The following is a 22,454-nucleotide window of genomic DNA, read 5'->3' as shown; positions in this document are numbered from 1 at the left end:
TCATAGTGGTCAACTGCTTCAAGGCATGGTTGCAATGGAACTTAATCTTGCAATGCCTTCATACCAGCTGATCTTAAAATAGGCTGTAGCTGGGATCTGCAAGAAACTCTGAACCAAGAGAACTGTAGGGTGTCATAGGTGGCACTGATTTTGTTGTTTGTTTGGGGGTTTTAGGTTTTTTTTTGGTTTTGGTTTCATTTGGTTTTGGTTTTTCTTAAGGCTGCCCAGTGCTTCCCAGTTGAAGAATGGACTCTTGAAGCTATTTAGCTCTGAGGGCTGAGGGCTGCATTGACAATGACCTGTTTCACCTTTGGGAAGTTCCAGCTAAAATAATTTAATAATTTCTGAAAAGATAGGATAGAATCATTTCAGTTGGAAAGGACATACAATGGTCATCTAGTCCAGCTGCCTGATCAGTTCAGGGCTGACAGCTTCCTTTCACTGGCATTGCAAGAATTTAGCAACAAAAACAACTCTGGCATCATATTCAGACAAAGCCAATCCAACTTTCCTCCACTCACCTTTACGGAAAGGTAGAGCTTCAAGTTTCATGTCTTCTCTCAAAGTGATCACTTGAGCTGGACGACCAAGTCACCATCCCTTATTCTAGACAGGAGTAAATTAGAATATCTTTGCTATCTTCTGGAAAGAAGGTGTTGCTCAGCTGGATTTTAATTGTTTTAATCAGACCCAGCGTAACCTGCATGGGAATTGATAACCACCATACAAAATCAGCTTGCAGGACACCACAGTTATCCAAACATACAACTACAGCAATAATAAATTTCACTCTTAGCTGACTGATTGTCCTGTTCATGACAATCAAAAATAGAAATGGGCTCAAACCCACCTGTATGGTAGCAGCTAAATCTTGACAGGCACATCTCAGAGCGCAAACAGGCGAATGTCTTGCAGAAGTATGGAACAACACTAAATATCCAGTAATCAGGCAACAGCCAGCTGTTGGGGTTAGATAATTCTTGTGCAGCTCATTTGCAGCTATTCTTAACAAGTGTCACAAAGATTTAGGATGTGGGTACAGAAAAGAATAAGCTTTATAGGAACTCCTGCTGAGACCTGCGACTGAGCAAATACACTGTTTAATCACATGCTTGGTAAAGAGTTAAGCTGTTGGGTGGATTTCACAGCAGATTGGCCACATATTGTTTATCATTTCATTATTATCGATCACTTGATAAATAATATTCAGGCTATATCTCATCTAAAAAAATGTACATGACTTGGAGCTATTTTCCCTTTGTGGTCCTTACCCTGCTTTAGGATGGACGTGCTCCACTGGAGAATGCACCAGGTGAAAGAGATGAGATTGTGAAATTGTGTCACAAGGCTAAAGGTAATTTCTGCTTGGGAGACCTGGGCTCTGTCATGGCCTCTGTGTGATACCAGGAAAATCATGAAACTAAACATTTCCCATTGCTTTTTCCCATAGATTCTGGGTGTTTGACTTGCAAAAGTCATTCCAGGTTGTAGAGCTGAGAATTCATAGCGGAAGCTTGGGCAAATGGGAATATTGTTTGAGATGCTGAAAGAGCTAACTACTCTGAAGAGGCAGGTACTGACAACCTCACCCGTCCTGTTGAAGCTCTGCCTCAGCTTCCCACTGTAAAATGGGAATAGTTCCACCCTCGCATTCCTCCAGGATGATGTGGTGATACTTTGTGAAGCAATCTGTGGTGAGCACCACAGAGAAGCTCATCAGGGAATAGTTCTACATTGAAAACAGAATTTGTGAGTAAATCACGCCCGGGGCTACACGATGAATAAAGACACCAAAATAGTATCGAGTAACTGCTCATTAACTGAGCATTGCCTATACTGTGCCTTGTGGGAATTCCTGCAATGGCAATCTGGGACAGTAGTGCATACAAATGAGAGAGACAAACGAAAGATGCATGAGCAAATTTAACTGACATTTCTTAAATGCATGCTTAACTTAGCTTCTTTAATGATTTTTTAATGTATTTTTTCATTTATTCAGATTCTGTTTAAATATCCTCAAATGTGTTCACATCCTTATTGCAAGTATTAGGTTAGTGGTATGAGCAGAACTGTGAAGAAATACAATCTGTCTTTTGGCCTTCTGATTTCTCCTGAATAGATATTTCATAGTTGCTCTCTATAGTTATTTTCCAGAGTCAGAAGCAAACTCCAAGAACAAAACATTCACGTGCTGCCTGAGAAAGGAGAAAAGGCCTCAGAGGGGCTATTATCTGTAACATTCTTTATATTCTCAAAGGTTCTGTTGAGGTATTTTTTCATGAGAATCTTAGCATTTGAAGTTTATTCACTTGATCTTTTAAGGATATGACTAACGTATTCATATCTGCACTGCAGATATATATATATATATATTGGAAATCTGTGTGTTGTGTTCTGATGAGCAGGATAAAAGCCAGCGTGGTCTCCAGGGGAAAACCTCTCAGATAAGAATCAGTGCAAGAACCATGGTAGTGAACAGTCTTCGCAATAAGAAAGTTGAAGATAATTTTAGAGCCAAAAGTCACATGAGCCTCGTTTGCCAGAGAGAGGCTGTTCACTGTAAAGATCTTTAAAGTCACTACTGCTTGAAGGGTTTTGAAAAGTCACAGTGGTTCTTTCCTGTAAGTTTGGCTCTTCCCTTCCTTTCACTGAAAAAAAATATGCATCTCTTTAGAGCATGCTGTAGAAAGAATGAAGGGCTCAAGTATGCAGCCTGAAGTTCAAAGGCACAACAGGATACGATACAGTGAGAGGCTATGCAACAAATGGGTTTTGTGGATTGGGTGGTCTTTTGAAACCCTTATGCCATGCCTAGTACATTAAGTCCTATTCTAAACATAGGCAGTGGCCTAAGCTCTGTTCTGGCTGTGCACTTATGCCATGGCACACAATGAAAAAATAAAACCCTCCAGCAGCCAGGAGCAAAGTTTGAGTGTGAAGGAGTAGCTCAGCTAGTCAGTCACATGAAAGCTGTTTTACAGTTCTGCAATGAGGAGGGCAAACAGGAGAAATTATTAGGGGCTGGCTGCGCTGGGGGCCCACTTGGCCACAGGCTTTACTGTCCTTTGCATTCACATGACTGGCTCAGGGCAGCAAAAGGCAGAAGTGTAAGTGATGGCACAAGTGGCAGAATGCTGTCAATGAGGAACAGGCGTCCAACTTACATGTCAAACTGGAAAATGAAATTCAGGAAGGGAGTTCAGAGCAACGGCAACTGATACACCCGCCCAAAGCTTTCCACAACTTTTAAAGTGGTTTTTAGCTAGACACATGACCTGTTCAAACAAATCATGCATTTGACTTTCATCTTCCTGTAAACTGAGACATCCGGAGCTGAAGCGTGAGGTTGAACCACATCCCAGCAGTACCAGAATGACAGGCGACACCTTACACAACACATCGAAACAGAAGTGCCGGCTTGCTCTTCCTGAGAGTATGTATATTAGCTGAGCATCCCCCTTTGAGGTCATTTCTAGCTGATGCTGGTACTTTTTTCTGTTTATGACTTTATCAGTAGGTGGCAGTAACAGATGATCCTGTGCAATTTCTACTTGTAACAGACATGTGGGAAAGAAAAGACCCTATTTTAGGGTAAAGCTGCTCGTTTTGTTTGTTCACAAGCGTGAGTGGTGTAAATACACTTGACAAACTCAGACGTACATCTTCCTCTAACAGACAGAAAAGTTGCTCCCATACCAGTTCTGGTATTTATGGCTGTACTTAATTTGATAGTGCCATAAAACTGAATTCAATTAGATGCAAATGTACAATATTTATTCCAAATATTCTCCCAAAAGATTAAATATGCAGGTGTAACATTTTATATAGCACTTATGCTGGTAATTTTGCCCACTATTTTTCACACATCACAGTACCATTTAAGTCAGTCTAATGACTTTAAGTATTATTAGCTTTTGGTACAAGAAGTGTCTGTTTCTTAGGAACCACTCCTCCCCCAAGTTTTCTTAAGTCTCCTTGAAGAAACAAATCTAGATCCTGATGCAGACCCAAAGGAGAGCTTGTAACTACAGTTATTTTCTAAGAGAATCACATACGGAGATTTTTGCCCCTGTACAGTGAAGACAATGAGACAGGCTAAACTATATAATCAGGTCCTCCCAAAGTACATCTTTTGCTACTCCTTTGGTGTCAGATATCCAGCTAGATAAATGAGTAGCATATCCAAGTTCCAGGCTTTAAAATACACCTTTACAGACCATTACTCTTAAAAGTGTTCTTTCCTTCTGCTGGAGCTGATCGTATTGTAAGTCTCTACAAAAATGCTTTGTTATGATGTCCTTCGCAATCAGTTGGCAACAGCTCCTCTGTTTACCTTTGTGTCACCAACAGCAAAGTTTGTATTTATTTTACTCTACAGTGTGACCTAGAATAGCTTAATTTAAACTAACTTCCATTTTTTTCCCCTCCTTCAACCATAAATTTGTAGAGACTAGCTTTAAAATCTTGCCTATCAATCAGCAATAGCCAAACACTCTGCTACTAATTTAATATGCGGTTCAGGAAGCAAATAAGAGGAATTTAGTACCTAACAGAGAGAAGGGAAATAGTTTTTAATATGGAAATGATAATATTTAACATTCAAGGTAAACCAAGGAGATTAATCTGAGGAATGCAAAACAGCCAGCACCACAAGCGCTACTGACACTTTAGCATTTACCGTTAATCCATCACTGGGAAGTCTTATTTTATCAGAGCAGCAAACAAGGGCATATGAACAAAGTATTGGTAATAATATGGCAAAAACTCTTGGAATCCAGCTTCTGTTCTGAAGTTCTCATTCTCTGAGATGACAGCCCCAGCTCGCATTGCTAACAAGGAACATGTGTTATTTTCCAGGCCTGAAATACAAAGCGACAAACCTAATGGCATATGAAACAAAACAGAGAGTATGACACCAGGACGGTGACAGGCCTAGTCGTGATGTTAGTGGGAATCAAATCAGACCGTCTGATGAAGATAAAACCTCACTGCTTCAGCCTACAGCAAACTTGTCAGACAAAGCCATTTCAGAGCGCACTGGTTTTTAAAATCATGCTATACTTCATAATATACGTATTCAGTTTTAGAAAAATGTCCAAGAATCCTCAGGTATTGTGTAGAGATTGAGGGAAGATGTTTGAGCACGAAACTCAACCATCAACAGCAGATTAATCTAAACCACCTCAAAGGTTAAAGCAGCAAAAAATATAATAATGACAAAGACATTTTATAGTTTGGAGGAACTGAGGGAGAAGACATTAATTTTAATGTTCTTTTGTGGATCTGGCTGTCATAAAAAACCCCAAATGGCACCATTCTCTTCAGAGAGTCAGGATTTTGATGGTGTTACTGAATAAAGCCACATGTTCAATGTGGCGCAAAGCTGTTACAATTATTTTGAACTGTTGATCTTCCAGGAGTGCCCCCCCACCAGCAGCAGATCTTCATTCAAGGAACTGGTAGGTAAGGCCTGATGATAGTAGAGCAATCTGTCCTGCTTTCCACTAAGGAGCTAAGCTTCCATGGTTTAACCTCTTCAGGTACATTATAGACATCTGGTAAAATAAATATGCAGTTTATGCTATTCTATGTGTTTCCTTTCTTAAAATTAGAAACACAAAAACATCTTAACAGATACAAAATGTTTTACCTGATCAAAGCTTTGAACTGATGAAAAAAACCACAAACATGGGAACTGGCTATTAGAAACATAAGAAGTCCAACACATTCACAACTACTTGAAGAGTAATCTTGGAGAAAATGTTAAGTCCAAACCAATGACATTCCCCTCTTGTGAATAATAATACAGGAATTTTGTAAATGCAGCTCTTGTAGCTAGCACTGCTCAGAACTACTGTGAAATGTTTCAATCTCAGGAGCTCGATGCTAATGCTAATTGGAAACAGAAAGCAAGCTGTTTGAGGTACTGTAATAAGCTGTGGCAATTTTGTTATTTTAGATGGGAATGTTAATGATGAGCCACAAATGCAAGTTGTTACAAAGCCTTTGAGAATAAAGCTGTATGCCCTATATTCCCCTCCCATGCTGTTCCAGTTAAAACCATACATGCAGAAGGACAAATGGAAACGTTGCCATGGTGATCAGAGCCCTTACCAAATCACATACAGTGTAGGAAGGATTCCCTGAAGAACCTTATTAAGCATTTTGTTGCTCCTTTTTAACAAATATTTTCAGAAAGCCATTTTTATTTCACTGTCAATAAAGCCGCTACTCAGTTAGCTAAAGCCTATTTCTCCAGCCCCCGCAAAAAGCTGAACATTAAGAAATATTCTCATTAAAAGTTAGGAATAAGAATCTTAAACTGAAAACTTTAAAATAGGAACCAAGGCTAAACCAAGCCAGGACCTGTCCAAGAGATCTGAATGTTTTTCAGAGCACTGTGAAGTAGTCCTGTGTGTACTTGACTACTGATGTCTTCAGCTGCCAAATTAAAACCCAAACCTCTAAATGAAAGACAACCCACAAGCCTATTGGTTAGAAGGAGTATCATTTATCCCACAATACCACTCCAAGAATTGACATGGAGGTTCCACGTTAGACACACATGGTGGGTGAGCTGTCCGGCTGCAGAACCACAGTCCAAAGCCACCCATCTCATGTAACTGGACTGGCAGCTAGGTGCAGCACATTATTCATGTTGATTGGCAAAGAAAACAAAACCAGTACAGTGCAGACTTCTTGTATTTCCATTGCACAAACCAGTACAACAAATACTGGTGGAAACTGCTAAACATAACTTGGAGCAGGCATGTGTACTTTGGGGTCAGTCAGACCAGTGCTCTTCTCCAGTGAAATCATCTCCTGCCTTAGGTGTAGGGCTGTCTCCACCAGCTTTTCTAAGGAGTGACATTTCCAGTACATTGACACACTGTACATATGAAGCACTGCAGTGACAGAACTCTCACGATCAGACCAGAAAGGAGCTTTCACTTTTCTTAAGGAGAATTAAAAAAAAAAAAAAAAAGTCTATAATGTAACAGTTGTTTCCATCAGATGCCTTGATTGGACTTGATTCTACTTACTGAAGAAGGCAGAACAGTCATATTCCATACCCCGTTCATTTCCTCTCACTGCACTTTAAGCAAAGTCAAACCAAAAACACCCTCTCAGAATCTCCATAAATTACTTCCTGGTAACTTATCTCATTACTAACCTGGGGCTACAAAATATACAAACTTACGTGTCAATGGCAGTGGTCTCGCTGCACATTCTAGAACAACTTTAATTTACCATTACTCTCCATTCCCACAAAGTCTTGCTCTTGTGGGCAAAAGCATGTAGAGAGGTGCTTAGAAAACGTAATTCCCCTCCCTGTACCGATCAGGGCAGATTTACTACCTCCACTGAGAGCTGCAGAACAATTTAAACCAATATAATTCAAAATACAAGCAGCCAGGTTTTTCTACAGTTTTATTGATAGTGTGTAACTATACATCTTCATTTTGCTTGTAGTTACAATGTTCCTTTACTAAGATTGTTTCTGTACTCAAGTTTATTACAGTCTTCAGAAAACATTTATAAACACCACCTACTGTATAAGACTGACCATTCCAAACATCGTAAATCACTGGGATTTTTTCCTAAATAGTGCTACTTGAGGAAAGGTCATGCTACTCATTTTAGATAGAAATCTGTAAAGGCAAATGAATTAAATTCATCTTCCAAAGAAAATAAGAAGGTTAAAAATAGCTTAAGAATTGGTATGACTCATTTAGGTCTCAGAAAAATCTATGACTGGCAAAGACATCTACAATTTGATACTGTACTCAATGCTTTCATTAAGACCAAAAGAATCTATATGAAGAACTGAAATTCAAGTCATCCATTGGTCTGAAAGCTAAGGATTACCTTGAATTCTTCAGATTTTTTTTTTTTAACCAGAAAATGCAGTACCCTCTAAAAATAGTGTTGTTATAGTCTAAGTATTGTTATCTGAAGAAAAAAGTGCTAAAACTAAAAGCATGCAACATTGACACCAAATTTTAGCAGAAGATATTTTTAATTGAAAACCCACTCAGAGGATAGTACAAAAGAGTTTCTTCTCCCTGAAGGGATTTTCAGATGCAGGCACTGGAATAATAAGGGGATCTTCTCCAATATGAGCATCACAATATGCCAGTAAATCTGCTGCAGCCTTGGATACCTAATAGAAGAGAAAACTACTGTAAAAATTTTGAACCAATCCGCATTGCATAAATATTCTTCATATAACATACAGTAACAGTGGCTATCATAAAATAGAAGTAGATCGGTTTATCCTTCAAATTACAAGAGACCACAGCTCTGAATTTGCTCTTACTAGGCTTACTAATCCTTACATATATTTTATATAACATAGTGACATTAGATGGTATCAATTTATATGCTTTGCGTTCAGCTGTCCTCCCTCAGAAGGAAGGTCAGAAGCATACACTCATTGAAACGTGTTAAACCATGACACACGTATATGCTAATGGCCCATAAACAACAGGGATTCTCCTTCAAGCTATGTTTCTGTAGAGGTTGCCTGCTTCAGCTCTTATTCCTAGCCACTGGATGTAAGGTTTTCCATAAACAGTCTCTCTACCCTTTGCTCCTCCAGATACAAAACAAAAGTCCTCTAAGCACATAACCATGGGATTAAAAAGAAAGAGGAAATCAGAAACCAAACTTGACCATCATGTGTCGTAGCTCTCATTTAAGCTAAATATTGCTCTTTTCAATGAAGTCAGACTAATGTCTTCTGTTTAGTAAGTTATTATAAGTACTATTTTAATCATAGCATTAAACTTGAGCGTTACCTTAATCTTTTTATACTTCTAACATCTCCAAATTCAGCAGGTTGGTTAATGCTTACTGAAAAGTCCTACAGAAATGTAACAGTGGGTTGGCATACAAGACAATTTCCAAAAAAATGAAAAATGAAATATTAAACCATTTCAGCTGTAGCTGAAATCTTGTAACCTTTGCAGCTTTGTGGCCTAATATTGGTGACATTAGGCTACTGTGACTCATTTTTTCAAGAATTTAATATATATATATGAAACATTTTTGCTCTGCTGAGTCAGTAAAATATTTACAACTCCCTGTATCTCTTTGCTTTAATTATTGTGTTTTCAATATTATGACAGTTGAGAAAATGAGACAGGAAGTCTTTACAAAGTCTTTCCTCTGAGCACCGTGACAGCTTCTCCCAAGGTCAGCACATTCACACAACTCTAGTGAAAAGGAAAAACAAATCAGGTTTCTGGTATTTTTCTCGCAGGTGTGTTAGCTTTGGCTTCCCCACACCCTGCTTGCTTTGGCAAGTTCAGCCTGTAGTAGGCTTAAGATTAGACATCTGAAGTCAAGGGTGCTGGGTCAGGATTTGCATAATTTAAATTAACTTCCAGGACAAAATAACTTTTTCTTTTTTAAATATCCACTGAAACATGCCTTTGTAGAATGCTTAAACCCATAAAGTACCTATGCTTGGCATCCCAGTATAGACGATATTCCTAGCAGAGGAAGCAAGGGTGTTTTGGTTACTTAAAATTAGTTTGCCTTTGAATTGGCTTGTAAGAAACAAAGAGTTCAGGCTACATGTGAACAACATATTGCTGGGCCAATGCAAAGCAGAAGACTGAGCTGATTTGCTCTGATGTGCAGAGGTATTCAGAAGGACCAGTGCTTCTCAGAAGAGAAGCGGGTCAGACAAAAGTGTGTGGAAAATTATGGACTTTGAAGTACAGAGAAAGGATTGTAATTATTTTCAGACTACTGAAGGCTGCTTGGTAAGCAGAGGCAAAAGAATGAGGCTTAAGGTGTGAGGGCATTGTCTAAAATAGAGAGGTAGAACTGTAATGAACAAATAGAAAACTTATGAATCCTATCATAGTCCCAATTTTCATTAAAATTTACTTGTGATTTTTAAAAAAGCAGATTCTCCAAAGAAAGGCACAATGTAGACTGACTATGAAATTCCTATCAAGCCCCCAAAAAATCAAAAGACAGAAAACGTACTTTTCTTTGCTAATGATTTATGCTATGCCTCAACAAGGTATAAACTAGCATAGAATGCATCCACTGAAGAGGAAGTTAGCATGTTTCCAGGAGGAATGTACCACCACAACATTTTGGAAAGTATTTCCAAGTAATGGCAATCGATTCATATTGCCATTATACATTCCTATTTTCGTAGCATACATATCTTCACTTTTCTATTGTCCTGCAAGCACAGCTGCACGTCTCAAATGAAGGCAGTTCTATGCTCTAATTAATTTATTAGCTGGTCCCAAACTCTTGCATTCAAACAGAGCAAGTCAAGCTCAGAGCCACAGGTGCCCACAAAAACGTTCTGTGACATTTTCAGTGCTATGTCATAAAAAACACTGGTGACATAAAACCTAATGTACAGCTAGTTTAATTCTCTGAGTCCCAGAGACAGGGGTCATTAAGATGCCCAGCACATTTCATCTTTGATTAACAAGCTAATAAATAGTTCTTTTATGCACTAAACCAACAATCTTTTTAAGTAGACTGACCCCTATAGGAACAGAGAACCAAAACTGGACTTCAACAGACCAACCTTCCTATAACTACCTTTTTTGTCCCATGTATGGGTAAGCAACAACAGCCTGAGCATATTGCTTTTCATTTGATGGAAGAGATGTACAATTTCAGTCTTCAAAGAGATAAACCCAATAGTATCATTTTCTGTTTCTCTACAGATTACTGTGCTTTGACATCATATAACAATAAAAAGGATTTTCACTAGCAAAAGCACAGCATTATATTTTGTATCTAACTTGTCCTCTAATGCTGGTAGGATAGCCACGAAGCAGAGCAAGCAGCTTCTTCAATATGACAGTGTTTAAATCATAAATTAGTTTGCTTTGATAAATAGTATTACTAAATAGTATTATTTAGTAGAAAACAAACCTGCAACAAGGAACTGAGGAACGTGATCACATTTTGGCATATTGCCGCAAACTAAACCTGTATGAGGTCTTGTATTTTCATCCTTTAAGAAAAAATAAAAGGCTTTGGGAGGAGAAATCCTCCCATTGGGATTACAGCAGTGAAGCATTTCTTCACTAAAAGTGGAGTAGCTCGGGTTTGCACAGTGGAATAATGACCACTCACTATGGAGAGTTAAGTTAGCTGACCACATTCCAGGAGCAATGAAAACATTGGTTCGGGTGGCTGTGAGCACAGTTAGCGAAGTCAGAACTGTGGCCAAAAAAAAACCGAACGTAAACACAATGTTGCCTCCAGCAAGTTTCCTGCTCAGTGTTATTATTTCAAACAAGAGTGGCGGAAGACCTCTGCATTGAGCATCACATTAGGGCTACAGCAGAGACGGCTGCGTTAGCATATGTCAGCATGCAAAGGTTGCCTCACAGCAAACATAGTAGCTTGTTACTGTACAAAATAATGTACTGATCATCCTATTTGTGTCATGGAGGAAGTTACATGAAGGCCACTCTATCACAGCTTTTACTTCACCTTTAGGGTTATTTGTAGCTGAATGCTGCTGCACAGTTTCAGAATAGATTTTATTATGAATTAAAATAAACACATGTATTTTGAATATTCCAGTGAAGCTAGCACACTTATCATTTCAGCTCTCTTATGCAATACAGCTTGGTCTGCAGATTCAAAGTAATTTATATATATAGCAGAAGTGGCTGAATAAAAAAAATCAGACTCCAGTTTGATTGATGAATTCTTACAGAAAGCTAACATTTAAATTTTTTTAATCTGTTAAAGTACATAGGCAGAGGAGATGGAGTATATCGGTATCACACCGACCTCACATTTTATACTATTATTTTTATTCTGTGTAGTGAAAAATACATCTGGTTGTCAAATTGCCAAAAGAAAAAAACCACCCCACAACACAACACTCAAGCCTGATGCTTCAAAGAATTAGTCTCAGGAGGACTGTGGAATTTTACCATTATAGTTCAGAATAACAGAGGTGATAAAAACAGCCGAAGTTAGAACATAATCCTGTTAGCTGCACTAATAATTATAAGCTTCCATGACAGGGCAAAATGCTGCAATTACGATGTCATCTGTCTTGTCATGGATTGTGACTAATTACCGTTCTTGCTATAACACCCACTCTGCTTATCCTTTACATCTAAAACAAAGAGATTCACACACAATTTACTGGCAATTCTATTGCTTATCTCCCAACACTATTCAGAACCAGCTAGGAGTATTTTCTACCTTCTTAAGAAAAAAGAAAATGGAATAATAACTGATATACCAAGATTCTTAAATGTCAGAGCACTCCTTCTTGCTTTTCTGCTTGCAAAGAGAAGATCAAATAGTGCTTTATTCTGGGGACAACTCTGATAAAGCACCAATATTATCTTTGCTTTCTCAACTTTACTACTAACATTATCCTACTAGTCATGAGGCCACTGTTCAATTTCATTTGGTATTTCCTAGCTTGGAATTTGCACCTCCTGCTTTCTACTTACCTTTCCATTATAATTCTATCCATTCCTGCAGTGAAGTAAGGCAGGTTTAATTTACAGTCGTTCTGAGTTTCTTAGGTTCAAAAACTCACCACAGTAATACACCTTCCAGCTACCAATCAATACATCAGTAACTTCACTCTCCCCTTTTAAATTGTTTCTTTCACACCTCAACAGCAAGCTATCTTTGTGGAACCTCAAAACACTGCACTGCTTGCTGCTCTGACTTGTTATAGGACTTAATTTTTAACTCAGATGAAAAATCCAGAACACAGTGGGGAATGAATGGGCAACTATCATCATACTTGTAACTACAAGATTTTAATTGAGCAGACCCAATTCTTGCTGGTTACAGCAGCTACTATGCATGGAAAACAAAGTGCCTGTGTAGCAAAAAATTAAGCTGGAACTTTTGATTTCCCCAGTCGATAATACAGGCACCTTTTTAATGCTAACAATGTGGTCTTGTCTATTATGGGAATAACCACTTAGCCATAGCTACTTGCAAAACAGTGTTTAATTAAATTATTTGGAAAACACTGATCTTTTGTTATATGTCTAACTAGTTTAAGCAGATGCATGACAGCAGAAAAAAGGAATTAATGTTTGTTTCTCTCACTTTACAGTTATGATCCAAGAACTGAAAATCTCCTGTTGAAACTACTGGAAAGTCTCCTGGTAAAATTTGGCTGTACTGAAACACACACTTAACTGTTTCAAGATCAAAAAAGAAAAACAGATCTTGAGGGAATAAAAAGCCAACCAACCCCTTGTTACAAACCCTCATATACTTGTTCAAAGAAATTCTAGGACACAAGACATAAACATTCTGCAAATTGTACTTTGTTTATGACAGTATAGGCACTCTCAGAATACTGAAACTCATCATATTTTCTTTAGTACCTTTTTGGACCCATGCTGTATTGAAAGGTGAACCAATTGTACTTTCAACATATCTGGTTTTTAGGTCTACCACACTTGCTAATAATTGTGGCTTTTTAATTAAACTACCTGTAAGAATAACCTGTGTCTTTCTTACATATGCAGTTAAGAACATTATACATGTAACTAATGAAGCTATCTGCATAACTGAGCTAATGACGTGCTATGTGAAAGTTACTCCTGATTAGATAAAAGCAAGTTTAAGACAATCTACTAAGTATCATCACTTTCAAGTTCCAATAAACTGAGCCATATTTTCACAACCCTTTCCTCTGCCACTCACCCACATCTATTCCTTCTTGTCAATTGTGCAGCTGCATGTGACCTGAATCAGGGGACTAACCCCACTGAACACTGAAAAGGCATACCTTCCCTTATTGAAGGAAATAGAAATATCTGTCCCTGTGAACAGGTATCTATTACACGATCAATTTGTCGAGACACTATACAAGACAGAAACTACAGATCTGCAAATTCAATGGACTTACAAGACATTGCTAAAAACTGCAACAAAATGGAGCAACCAAAATGTCTATTTTCATATAAGCAAGATGACTGCTAATGTGAATTGCACTAATATTTCTGAATTATAAATACAATATTTCTAATGAATGAGTTTATGATCTGATACTATTTTAAAATAATAATTACATACTATCGCCTTCATGCTGACTGCATGCAGAATTTCAGCACACAGGACAGATGGACATGAGTTAAGAGTACATGAAGAATTTAATGTCCAATATTTCTAAGCTGTCTTCAGTTTGTAACCTCAGTTGAAAACAGTTACAGTTTGTAACAACTCAGTTATCTGCAGAAAACCTGATTACTTATATGCATTCATTCTTCTGTAGTCTTTCCATCTCTAAACTCTTCTTACTTGTGAGGACTTTTCATCCAAATAATTATTCCCCATTTTCAGAGATAGTGGAAGCGCACGCAAGAGATGAGTGTTGCACTCTTAAAACTTTCCATGACATACTTAGGTTTTAGGTGCTTGATTTATTCACAAAACTTTAGGCTAGTGGAAAGCAGAATGATAGGCAAGAATAATTCACAGGCTTTTCGGATTAAAAATGTTGAGAACCTCTGTTTAATAGTGCCTTTAGTTACAATATTTAATCCGCATACATTTAGAGGCATGATAAAATCAAATCCTCACACAACAGTGTGAAGAATCATAATTGAACATTGCAATCATACATATTTTTTGTGCAATGACAGCTTTGCTGAATCAAACAAAGCACAGCAATTCAGGTTGTCTCATTATTAAAAAATACTGCAATAGCTTAAAGAATTACTCCAGTTCTTAAAGAAGAACTAAGAAACCTGAAACACTAGCATTCAGACACAGATGACAAAGACAAGCACCTGTGCTTGCCAACTGATCTTAAATATTTCACAATATCATTTTTGACAGATGTAAAAAGCACTCATACAGAAGCAGACTAGAAGCCAGGCCCTGGAAATCACTTTGTGAGAAGCAAGCAATTAGTATGTAACTAATTCACAGTATTGAATATTGGTTTATAGTTCAACACAGATTTTTAATTTCAGATGATTGAGTCCTTCTGCGATATTAAAGGGAAGATGTACCACAAACTAGTGAGTAAATGCAAAACGTCAATGATAAGTCTAAGTTTACCTTCATCCTATCCATGTATGCTTCCATTTTTAATTGCTCCACAGCTTTCCTGGCTTGAGATATACTGGTTGTACTGTTTGACACCAGTTCCTTCATTTTGTTTTTCCTAGAAGAAACAAAGTTGAAGCAATTTAAAAGTACAGGTAGCAAATATAGCAATCACCAAGAAGATAGTTATGTGAAATCTAATCAACCCTCACCTACTGCACTGTGACACTACCAGGCTGTAGGTCACAAATACAAACCAAACACCATTTATTTCTGTTCTCTTGTTAAATAGCACCTTATTGCATTGTATATTTTCATCTTCCACTGCCAGTATTCAAACTGAATACTGCAAACAACATACAGATGCAGACTGCATGGCCATTGTTTCAGTTGAGAAATGGTTGCCCTGGTTCAGGTTGCCAACACAGAACATCTGTTCACAAACAGACCTTGCAGCCGTTACACAGTTTGGCTTCATACCCCAGGTACACCTAGTAACATGAAAACTAGTTCAGAAACGTGCACAATGGAAATGAATATCACACTGCTCTCACCAAGCATCAGAAAGAGAGATTAAGAAGAATGGTGTTTTCCAACTTCTCGCTTATACATCCCCAGTGAAGTCTAAAGATGACTGAAACCCAGTACATTATACTATACAGTATAGGAATGCATTATTTTTCAAGACATCTGCAGCTGCTGGGAAGCATTGCTTCTCTGTTGAGTAGCATTGCTACTCCCTGAGGGCTTGAGGGTAGATCAACTTACATATGCCCTAGGTGGTCTGCATGTTAGGAGACCTCCTGCTGACACTATTACTCAGGACTAGAATAGCGTAAATAACAGTTACTGTTTTTAAGTCACTGGAAGTTAAGTCCATGTGGAAAAAAGGATAGATAGAGATGATCTAGAAAGGTCCTGGACCAGTTATACTACCTAGTAAGATGAGATGTTGAGGTTTCAATCAGCCAAAACACTCGCCTATGGTCCTGTATATATAGTATGCCACAAATGCCACCTGAAGGAAGATTAGCCTGGCACCGAGTGTTAGAAACCAGTACAAAACTAGGCAACGCAAAGGACATGGGGTGTGAGAAGCAGATGGGATGCAAGGGAAAGCACACAAAAGGAGGCATTTTGTATTGCTGCCAAAAGAGTTTTAGGCTTGGATCTTTCAAAATGAGTACTTCCAGCTTATTTCTGGACAAGAAATGAACACCTAGAGCTACACAAGTTTCCCTTCCTGAACCTCAACAGCTTACCTGGTCCAGTCACTGGGTTTAAGATACAAACAGGAAATTAAGTAGGATACAGGAAATGCTTGTGTCAAAAAAAAAAAAAAAAAAAAAAGAAGTATACACAATGTGTTAAGCATGTCAGAATCAACAGAAGTACGCAATCAAGAGCACAAAAATAATGAAGAAATAGCTTTTTAACTGCTTTGACTTCATTAAACACAGATGTCCAAAGACAAGACAAAGATGGCTGTTTCTAAAAATGGTAGATTGTCCTGTAAAATAGGATAGTAGAATACAAATATGATGATGAGTCATGCTCCATTTGAAGAAGCAAAACAATCTTCTTCAGCACTTGTATAGGTCTAGACAGGGGAAAACTTACTTTAAAATGTATTAATTGTGCCAAATAAAACAAGAGCTTTAATATATGCAAAGACAAAGAACAGGTTTTCTGTACACGTGTATCATTGAATGGAACACAAGTTTCCCCCTTGCATGCACTATGACAAACTAAAATCATGTCAGAACACAGCAGCTTTGGTTTTTGACTTGATCTTTGTTTACAATCTTTTAACTCATATTCCTCACAAGGCACAGGATTAAACACATATGGAGGAACTGGCTTTGCATAAAATGCCATGTATAGTACAAAACCCCACAACCAAATAACAGCCTCCAAACAATTTTCAGATGTGTTTTGACTTGCAGTGGACAAGTGGAAAAGATATGAGACATTCACAAGAACCGGAGATTCTGAATTACAGCTCATCTCTGGACTTTTTATTTGACTCAACCCCTAGATTTAAGTCTCAACTTACCCATAAAAATAAGAAAACCACATTTTATCTTTATTTACAAAATGACACCCCTCCCCCCCCCCAAGTATGAATAATTCCAACTTTGTTACCATCTCCATGGCTAGACTACTAATGACCACAGAGCCAAAAAGGCAAAACTCAATGATGTCACCGATTTCTACATTTGCCACAGCTCAAGAGATCAGATGCAATTTAGAAATTTAATTTTGAACGATACTTTTAAATTAAACTGAATTAAGAAACCCAAACTCCATGAGAAGTCCAGAGAATTCCAACCTCCCAAGCTTTTCTGGCAATTCCTTCAATCAAACCATGAAAGTTATAAACATTAGAGCCAGACAATTTGAACTGCTGCTGGCTGCATTGAAGTAGGTGAAAACACTGCTTCTAGTACTTCCAGCTAGTTTTTAATTATCTACTAAATACCAGATTGAGGTAAGACCATAATGCAATTTTGAAAAGACTATCAGGCACAAAAATGCTTTAAAAAAAATCCAAACCCCATTTTGAAAACAGTGCCACACAGTATGTCCTTATCTATCTTCTGAAATGGCAAATGGGGAAAAAGTTAAAAAAGAAAATATGTATCTTGTCTGGTAAACTACTTCATGATATCAGAAAACAATCAGAATAGGAGGCTTCGTAAAGAGAACTTCAAAAAAATAGTCTGGCACGAGGTGTTTCAGCCACTGGAGAAAATTTCCACTTATCCCGAGTAAGAGGTTTGTTTATCCTCTGAAGCACAAACACTTGCTCTGTTCCAAATCCTGCTCTTACCCCAGCCTTCACACACACTTAAATATTTAACTACCATATTTCTGGAAGCGCTTAGCATCCATTTAAGTATCTAATGTCTTTTTTTCATACTGACTGTTCTGGTTCCAGAACTTTGTAAGATGGATTCCTCCTGTTTCACATTTCTCTTAAGAGGCTACACATACGCCTGCCTTCTCTTACTCTCTGCAAATACAGTACGTATTGCACAGCATCACTCAAGACTCTATTAAATACAAAGTGATATTGACAATGAGAATTGTACTCACTTTCAAAACAGGCTGTGATGAACTGGTCCTCTTTCCAGACAAAGCTTTGGCTGAGATCTAGTTCTGCTCTCCTTAGGGCCTATGATATTCTTTCTTAACCTTAAGCCTAATATTCTTTAATGAAATAATAGTTACTTAGAAATAAAGCTCTGAAAAGAAGTTTTAATAACAAGAGTCTATTACACTCTCCCTGAATGACTGTCCCCTGGAATGTGTGAAAGCCGCTTCCTCCAAACACCCTCTCATGGGATATCTCTGTGTTTCTTTGAAGCTGCAGCCTGAAAACTGGCTCTGGCTCTCCCTCCTAAGACGGCTCTTTTTAAACAGTCAAGTGTTCTCGAGGTCTTTAGACCCTTGGGAAGACACAGTTAGCTTTGTAGTGCATCTGGGGGGAAGCCTTCAAAATCATAGAATCATAGAAAAGTTTGGGTAGGAAGAGACCTTATAAGGTCATCTACTTCACCCCCCCTACAATAAGCAGGGACATCTTCAACTAGACCAGGTTGCTCCAAGCCCTGTCCAGCTTCGCCTTGAACACTGCCAGGGATGGGGTAGCCACAGTTTCTCTGGACAGCCTGTGCCAGTGTCTCACCACCCTCACAGTAAAGAATTGCTTCCTAATAGCTAATCTAAATTTCCCTCTTTCAATTTAAAGCCATTCCCCCTTGTCCTGTCACTACATAGCCTTGTAGAAGTTCCTCTCCAGACTTTTTGTAGGCCCCCTTTAGGTACTGGAAGGCTGCTCTAAGGTCTCCTAAGGAGTCTTCTCTTCTCCAGGCTGTACGAGCCCACCTCTTTCAGCCTTTCCTCATAGGAGAGATGCTCCAGCCCTCTGATCATCTTTGTGGCCCTTCTCTGGACCTACTCCAACAGGTTCACATCCTTCTTATGCTGATGCCTCCAGAGCTGGACACAGTACTCTAGGTGGGGTCTCACAAGAGCAGAGTAGAAGGGAAGAATCACCCCCCTGGACTTGCTGGTCATGCTCCATTTAATGCTCAAAAAGAGTAACTTCTCCCCATCTTTCAAATTACCTAAAAAGCCTTGAACCAGAGATCACACAGCTGGGTTTGCTAATATTCATTCCTGGTTGTTTTTCCAGCAGCCCCCTATTAAGTTAGATCAATACAGACATACACAGGTCTCGATAATCACCGTAGTTACAGTAACTATGTTAGCAATCAGACTACGTGCGGTCTACACATTACTGATGTATGCCAGTGGAGCTAGATTGTATAGGAGCTCATTTGTCCAGTGTATTTCTATGCAGTACACTAAGCACATTAATTTAGTCTCCGTGATTCTTTTCTTTAAGGGGAATGCTGATCACATTAACAAAGAACAGTGACAGCAGCTACATGGCCTTTTTCAGCCAAGTAGTTTCTGCTGACTGGCACACCATGCTAGTCAGTGTTTCCTAAAGCATCCCTCCTGAAAGCTGCGCAGTGACAGCCTCCCAGCCACCTAAATTTTCTGGGGTTTGGGGTTTTTGAACTCACACAAACTTCATCATTTTTCTGGGTGCAGTTCACTCATTTGTGCCAAAGATCTTAATCTCCAGGGCTCATAAAAATGCTCGTGAGGAGCAACTTTTCTTTATTTGTTTTTAGAACAGCTTAGATTGTACCCAACAGCACTTCAACGGCAAATCTATCTCATAAGCCAGGAAGCTGCATAGTATTTGCAAGTAAAGCTTGATTTTACATAAAGGTAAGGAGTGCAACCTACATTTACCAAACTTCATAAATACTTGTTAATAAAATGCAGAAAAAGTCTGAAAACTTGAGTAACACAGAAGAAAAAAATCTAATTTTCAAGCCTTTCAATACAGATTTGAAAAGCTGCCCTACAATTTTCCCCCCTCCACTTCAAGTACGACCTTAAAACACCATACCAAAAAAGTGACCTGTAGAATTCAAGCTAAAAAGTCCTAATCCCAATTGATTTTGTTTTCTTTCAGCAATCTAAAGTAATGGACCTTAAATTATTAGACTAGAGAACCTGGGGTTCACGACTCTGAAGAACACCTTCCACACAAGCTCTGCACTTCTTGGACCATGCAGCACAACAGAAGAGTTAACATAATCATCCAACTAAGTCCCAGGGACTCAGTGGGAACCATCCCTGAATAATGACCTACAAATCACATTCTAAATTGCACATTTCATCATCCACTTGCAAACACACTAAGAATACAGACAGCAAAACATCACAGATGCCAAACTGGCATATCAAAGGAAAAAAAAAATATATACTTAAGAAAATAAATTTAAAAAAAAAGAGAGAGAAAAAAAAGAGGAGGGAAAAAGGGTGGGAAGACGGAAGAAAAGGGGGAGAAGGGAGAAAAAAAAAGAGGGAAAAAAGGGGGGGGCAAATGAGGAAAGAGAGTTCTACATTTGCTATTTAGGTAAGAGAAACTTAATAAATACCCCTGCATTAAGACCAGTAGCTATCTGTGCTAGCATCACTGTCCACATGACACAGGTCATTCCCCTTTCACCTGCAAGGCATGAAGGGGATAGGAAGAACTACCCCTGCTATCTCAGTTCTTGCTGCAAGATTTACTGCACTTGATGTAGCTCTGTAAACACAGAGGGAGCCTAAGGAACCCTTTTGCTTTCTCTATCCCATGGTTGCATGAAGAAGTAATAGAGAATTACTACAATTTGATACTCCATCCGCTAAGAATAAGCTTAGTAGTACAAGCAGAAATGATTAAAGGAAAGACTATTTGTCTGTTGCTGACCATAAGAATATAATTTTCATGTCATAAATATGGTGACTTCAAAAATAACTGACCACATAACTGCAAACTGCCCAACTTCAATTTTCACCTAACACAGGTACAACCCAGTCCAACTGTCAAGTTTCCAAAAAGTCTTGTCACCATGCTCAAATCTTTTATCCAAAAATATCATCTCGTTTTTCAACATTTAAAAATCTAAGGAAACAATGGCTGAACCAATATGACATTTCACAAGGACAATTCTTTTTATGCAATATATTTATCATCAGCATACAGGTTATGTGCATGTACAGTCCAGCAAACCACCAGACACAGAAAAGTGATTCCTACCTTCTATTTTACCTCTTCAGCTAACTTTAAAAGATAGCTATGATCTTGAAAACAAATATACGGTGAAGTTTGATCATTCCACTTAAATCCTGGTTTAAACGTATTTGAAGTGAATTATGACACATAAAGCAAAGAAAGCGCCCCTGAGAAGCCTGGCACTCTATTACCTGCAGGACAAAGCCGCTTTTCGAGTCGCTTTTCCGAGTTTGATGTCACTCGTTCCCCCGTGCAGCCGCTCACACCCCGCACACGAAAGGGGTTTACTCCCCTGCCGTGCGAAGCCGCCAGCAGCGCAGCAGCCGCTCTCTGGCGCCGTCGCACCAGACAGCCGGAGGGAGGGGAGCAGACCCCACTCACTCAGCGCCCGCGGCGAGGGGTACAGGGGGTTGAAGCGGGCTGTCTGGACAAGGACGATCTCTCCCAACCCCGCAGACGACAACAATGAAACCCAAAGCCCGGAGATGGCTTCTGCGGGTAGCCGGAGCGGCGTTGTTTACCGGCAGCCGACGGGACCGGCCGGGCGGGCGGAGGCAGCCGCGGGTTTTCCAGCACACCAGAGCCGTCGCAGCGGCGAAGAAACCCCCTCACGGAAGGGCCGCTACCCGCCCGCCGGGGCCGCCCCGACCCGCCCTACCCGCTCCCGCCTCCCGTGCAGCGGCGGTGTGCCGCCGGGCACTCACAGCTGGCGGGCGGCAGCAGGCGGGGGTGCTGGCTGGGGCTGCCCGGCGGCACATGGCGCTGCCGGCCTTGACGGGCGGGGCGGGCGCGACCAACGGCCGCCACAGCCGTTGTGGGCCCCTCCCCGCGCGGCGGACGCGGCCGTTACCAGCGCAGGGCGGGAAGCGGGACCTGGCCGTGAGGTAAACTTGAAGCGCAGCCCGGTGCCGCCCCTCCTGCCCTCCCGTGCAGTGGCACCTACTTCCCTCCGTCCAGGCAGTAGCTCACGGGGGATTGGTGGCACCTGTTTCTGCAGTGTTGAACCCTGTACGGCGTGGTAAGAGCCCGCAGTGCCTATCCTTTCCTCGCACTGAACAATGCAAAGATGAAGTAAAAGAACCCAAAAGCACACTGCAAAAAGAAACCACTGTGGAGAAGGGACCGCTCCGACTTACCTTGTGAAGGCAAGTATGCCAGAATAAAATAATTTAGCTTTATAGTTCATTTTTATATACTTCTCAATTACAAATTTGAAAGTCAAGGATAAAGGGCAGCAGCAGTTAATGCGCCCGTTAAC

At 39.6% G+C, this 22,454-nt stretch overlaps 1 protein-coding gene and 1 long non-coding RNA gene across 5 annotated transcripts; one reads left to right on the top strand and one right to left on the bottom strand.

Moving 5' to 3' along the window:
- Nucleotides 1–1,316: 1,316 nt before the first annotated feature.
- Nucleotides 1,317–11,905, top strand: LOC133278447 (uncharacterized). The gene is made up of 3 exons (XR_009746560.1): nucleotides 1,317–1,749; nucleotides 9,132–9,198; nucleotides 11,607–11,905. It is a non-coding gene; the product is annotated as an uncharacterized LOC133278447 (long non-coding RNA).
- GNG4 (G protein subunit gamma 4) lies at nucleotides 7,915–22,454 on the bottom strand. 4 transcript variants are annotated; one of them, XM_061471224.1, is made up of 3 exons: nucleotides 22,333–22,454; nucleotides 15,058–15,163; nucleotides 7,915–8,164 (listed from the first exon to the last, which is right to left on the bottom strand). In XM_061471224.1, exons 1-3 carry the CDS (start codon nucleotides 22,380–22,382, stop codon nucleotides 8,036–8,038), a joined length of 285 nt encoding a protein of 94 aa, XP_061327208.1. In that variant the 5' UTR covers nucleotides 22,383–22,454; the 3' UTR covers nucleotides 7,915–8,035. The 4 variants fall into 4 exon arrangements, with proteins under 4 accessions (XP_061327208.1, XP_061327209.1, XP_061327211.1 ...); XM_061471225.1 differs by lacking the exon at nucleotides 22,333–22,454 and adding an exon at nucleotides 21,718–21,873; XM_061471227.1 differs by lacking the exon at nucleotides 22,333–22,454 and adding an exon at nucleotides 21,388–21,711.

The sequence above is a fragment of the Pezoporus flaviventris genome, unplaced genomic scaffold (genome assembly GCF_033815535.1).
Source record: "Pezoporus flaviventris isolate CSIRO_AGI_PZ_B2104156 unplaced genomic scaffold, CSIRO_AGI_Pfla_v1 ptg000066l, whole genome shotgun sequence".
Classification (NCBI taxonomy): Eukaryota; Metazoa; Chordata; class Aves; order Psittaciformes; family Psittacidae; genus Pezoporus; species Pezoporus flaviventris.
The sequence above is the reverse complement of the archived record's forward strand: the minus strand, read 5'-3'. Positions and strand labels throughout refer to the sequence as shown.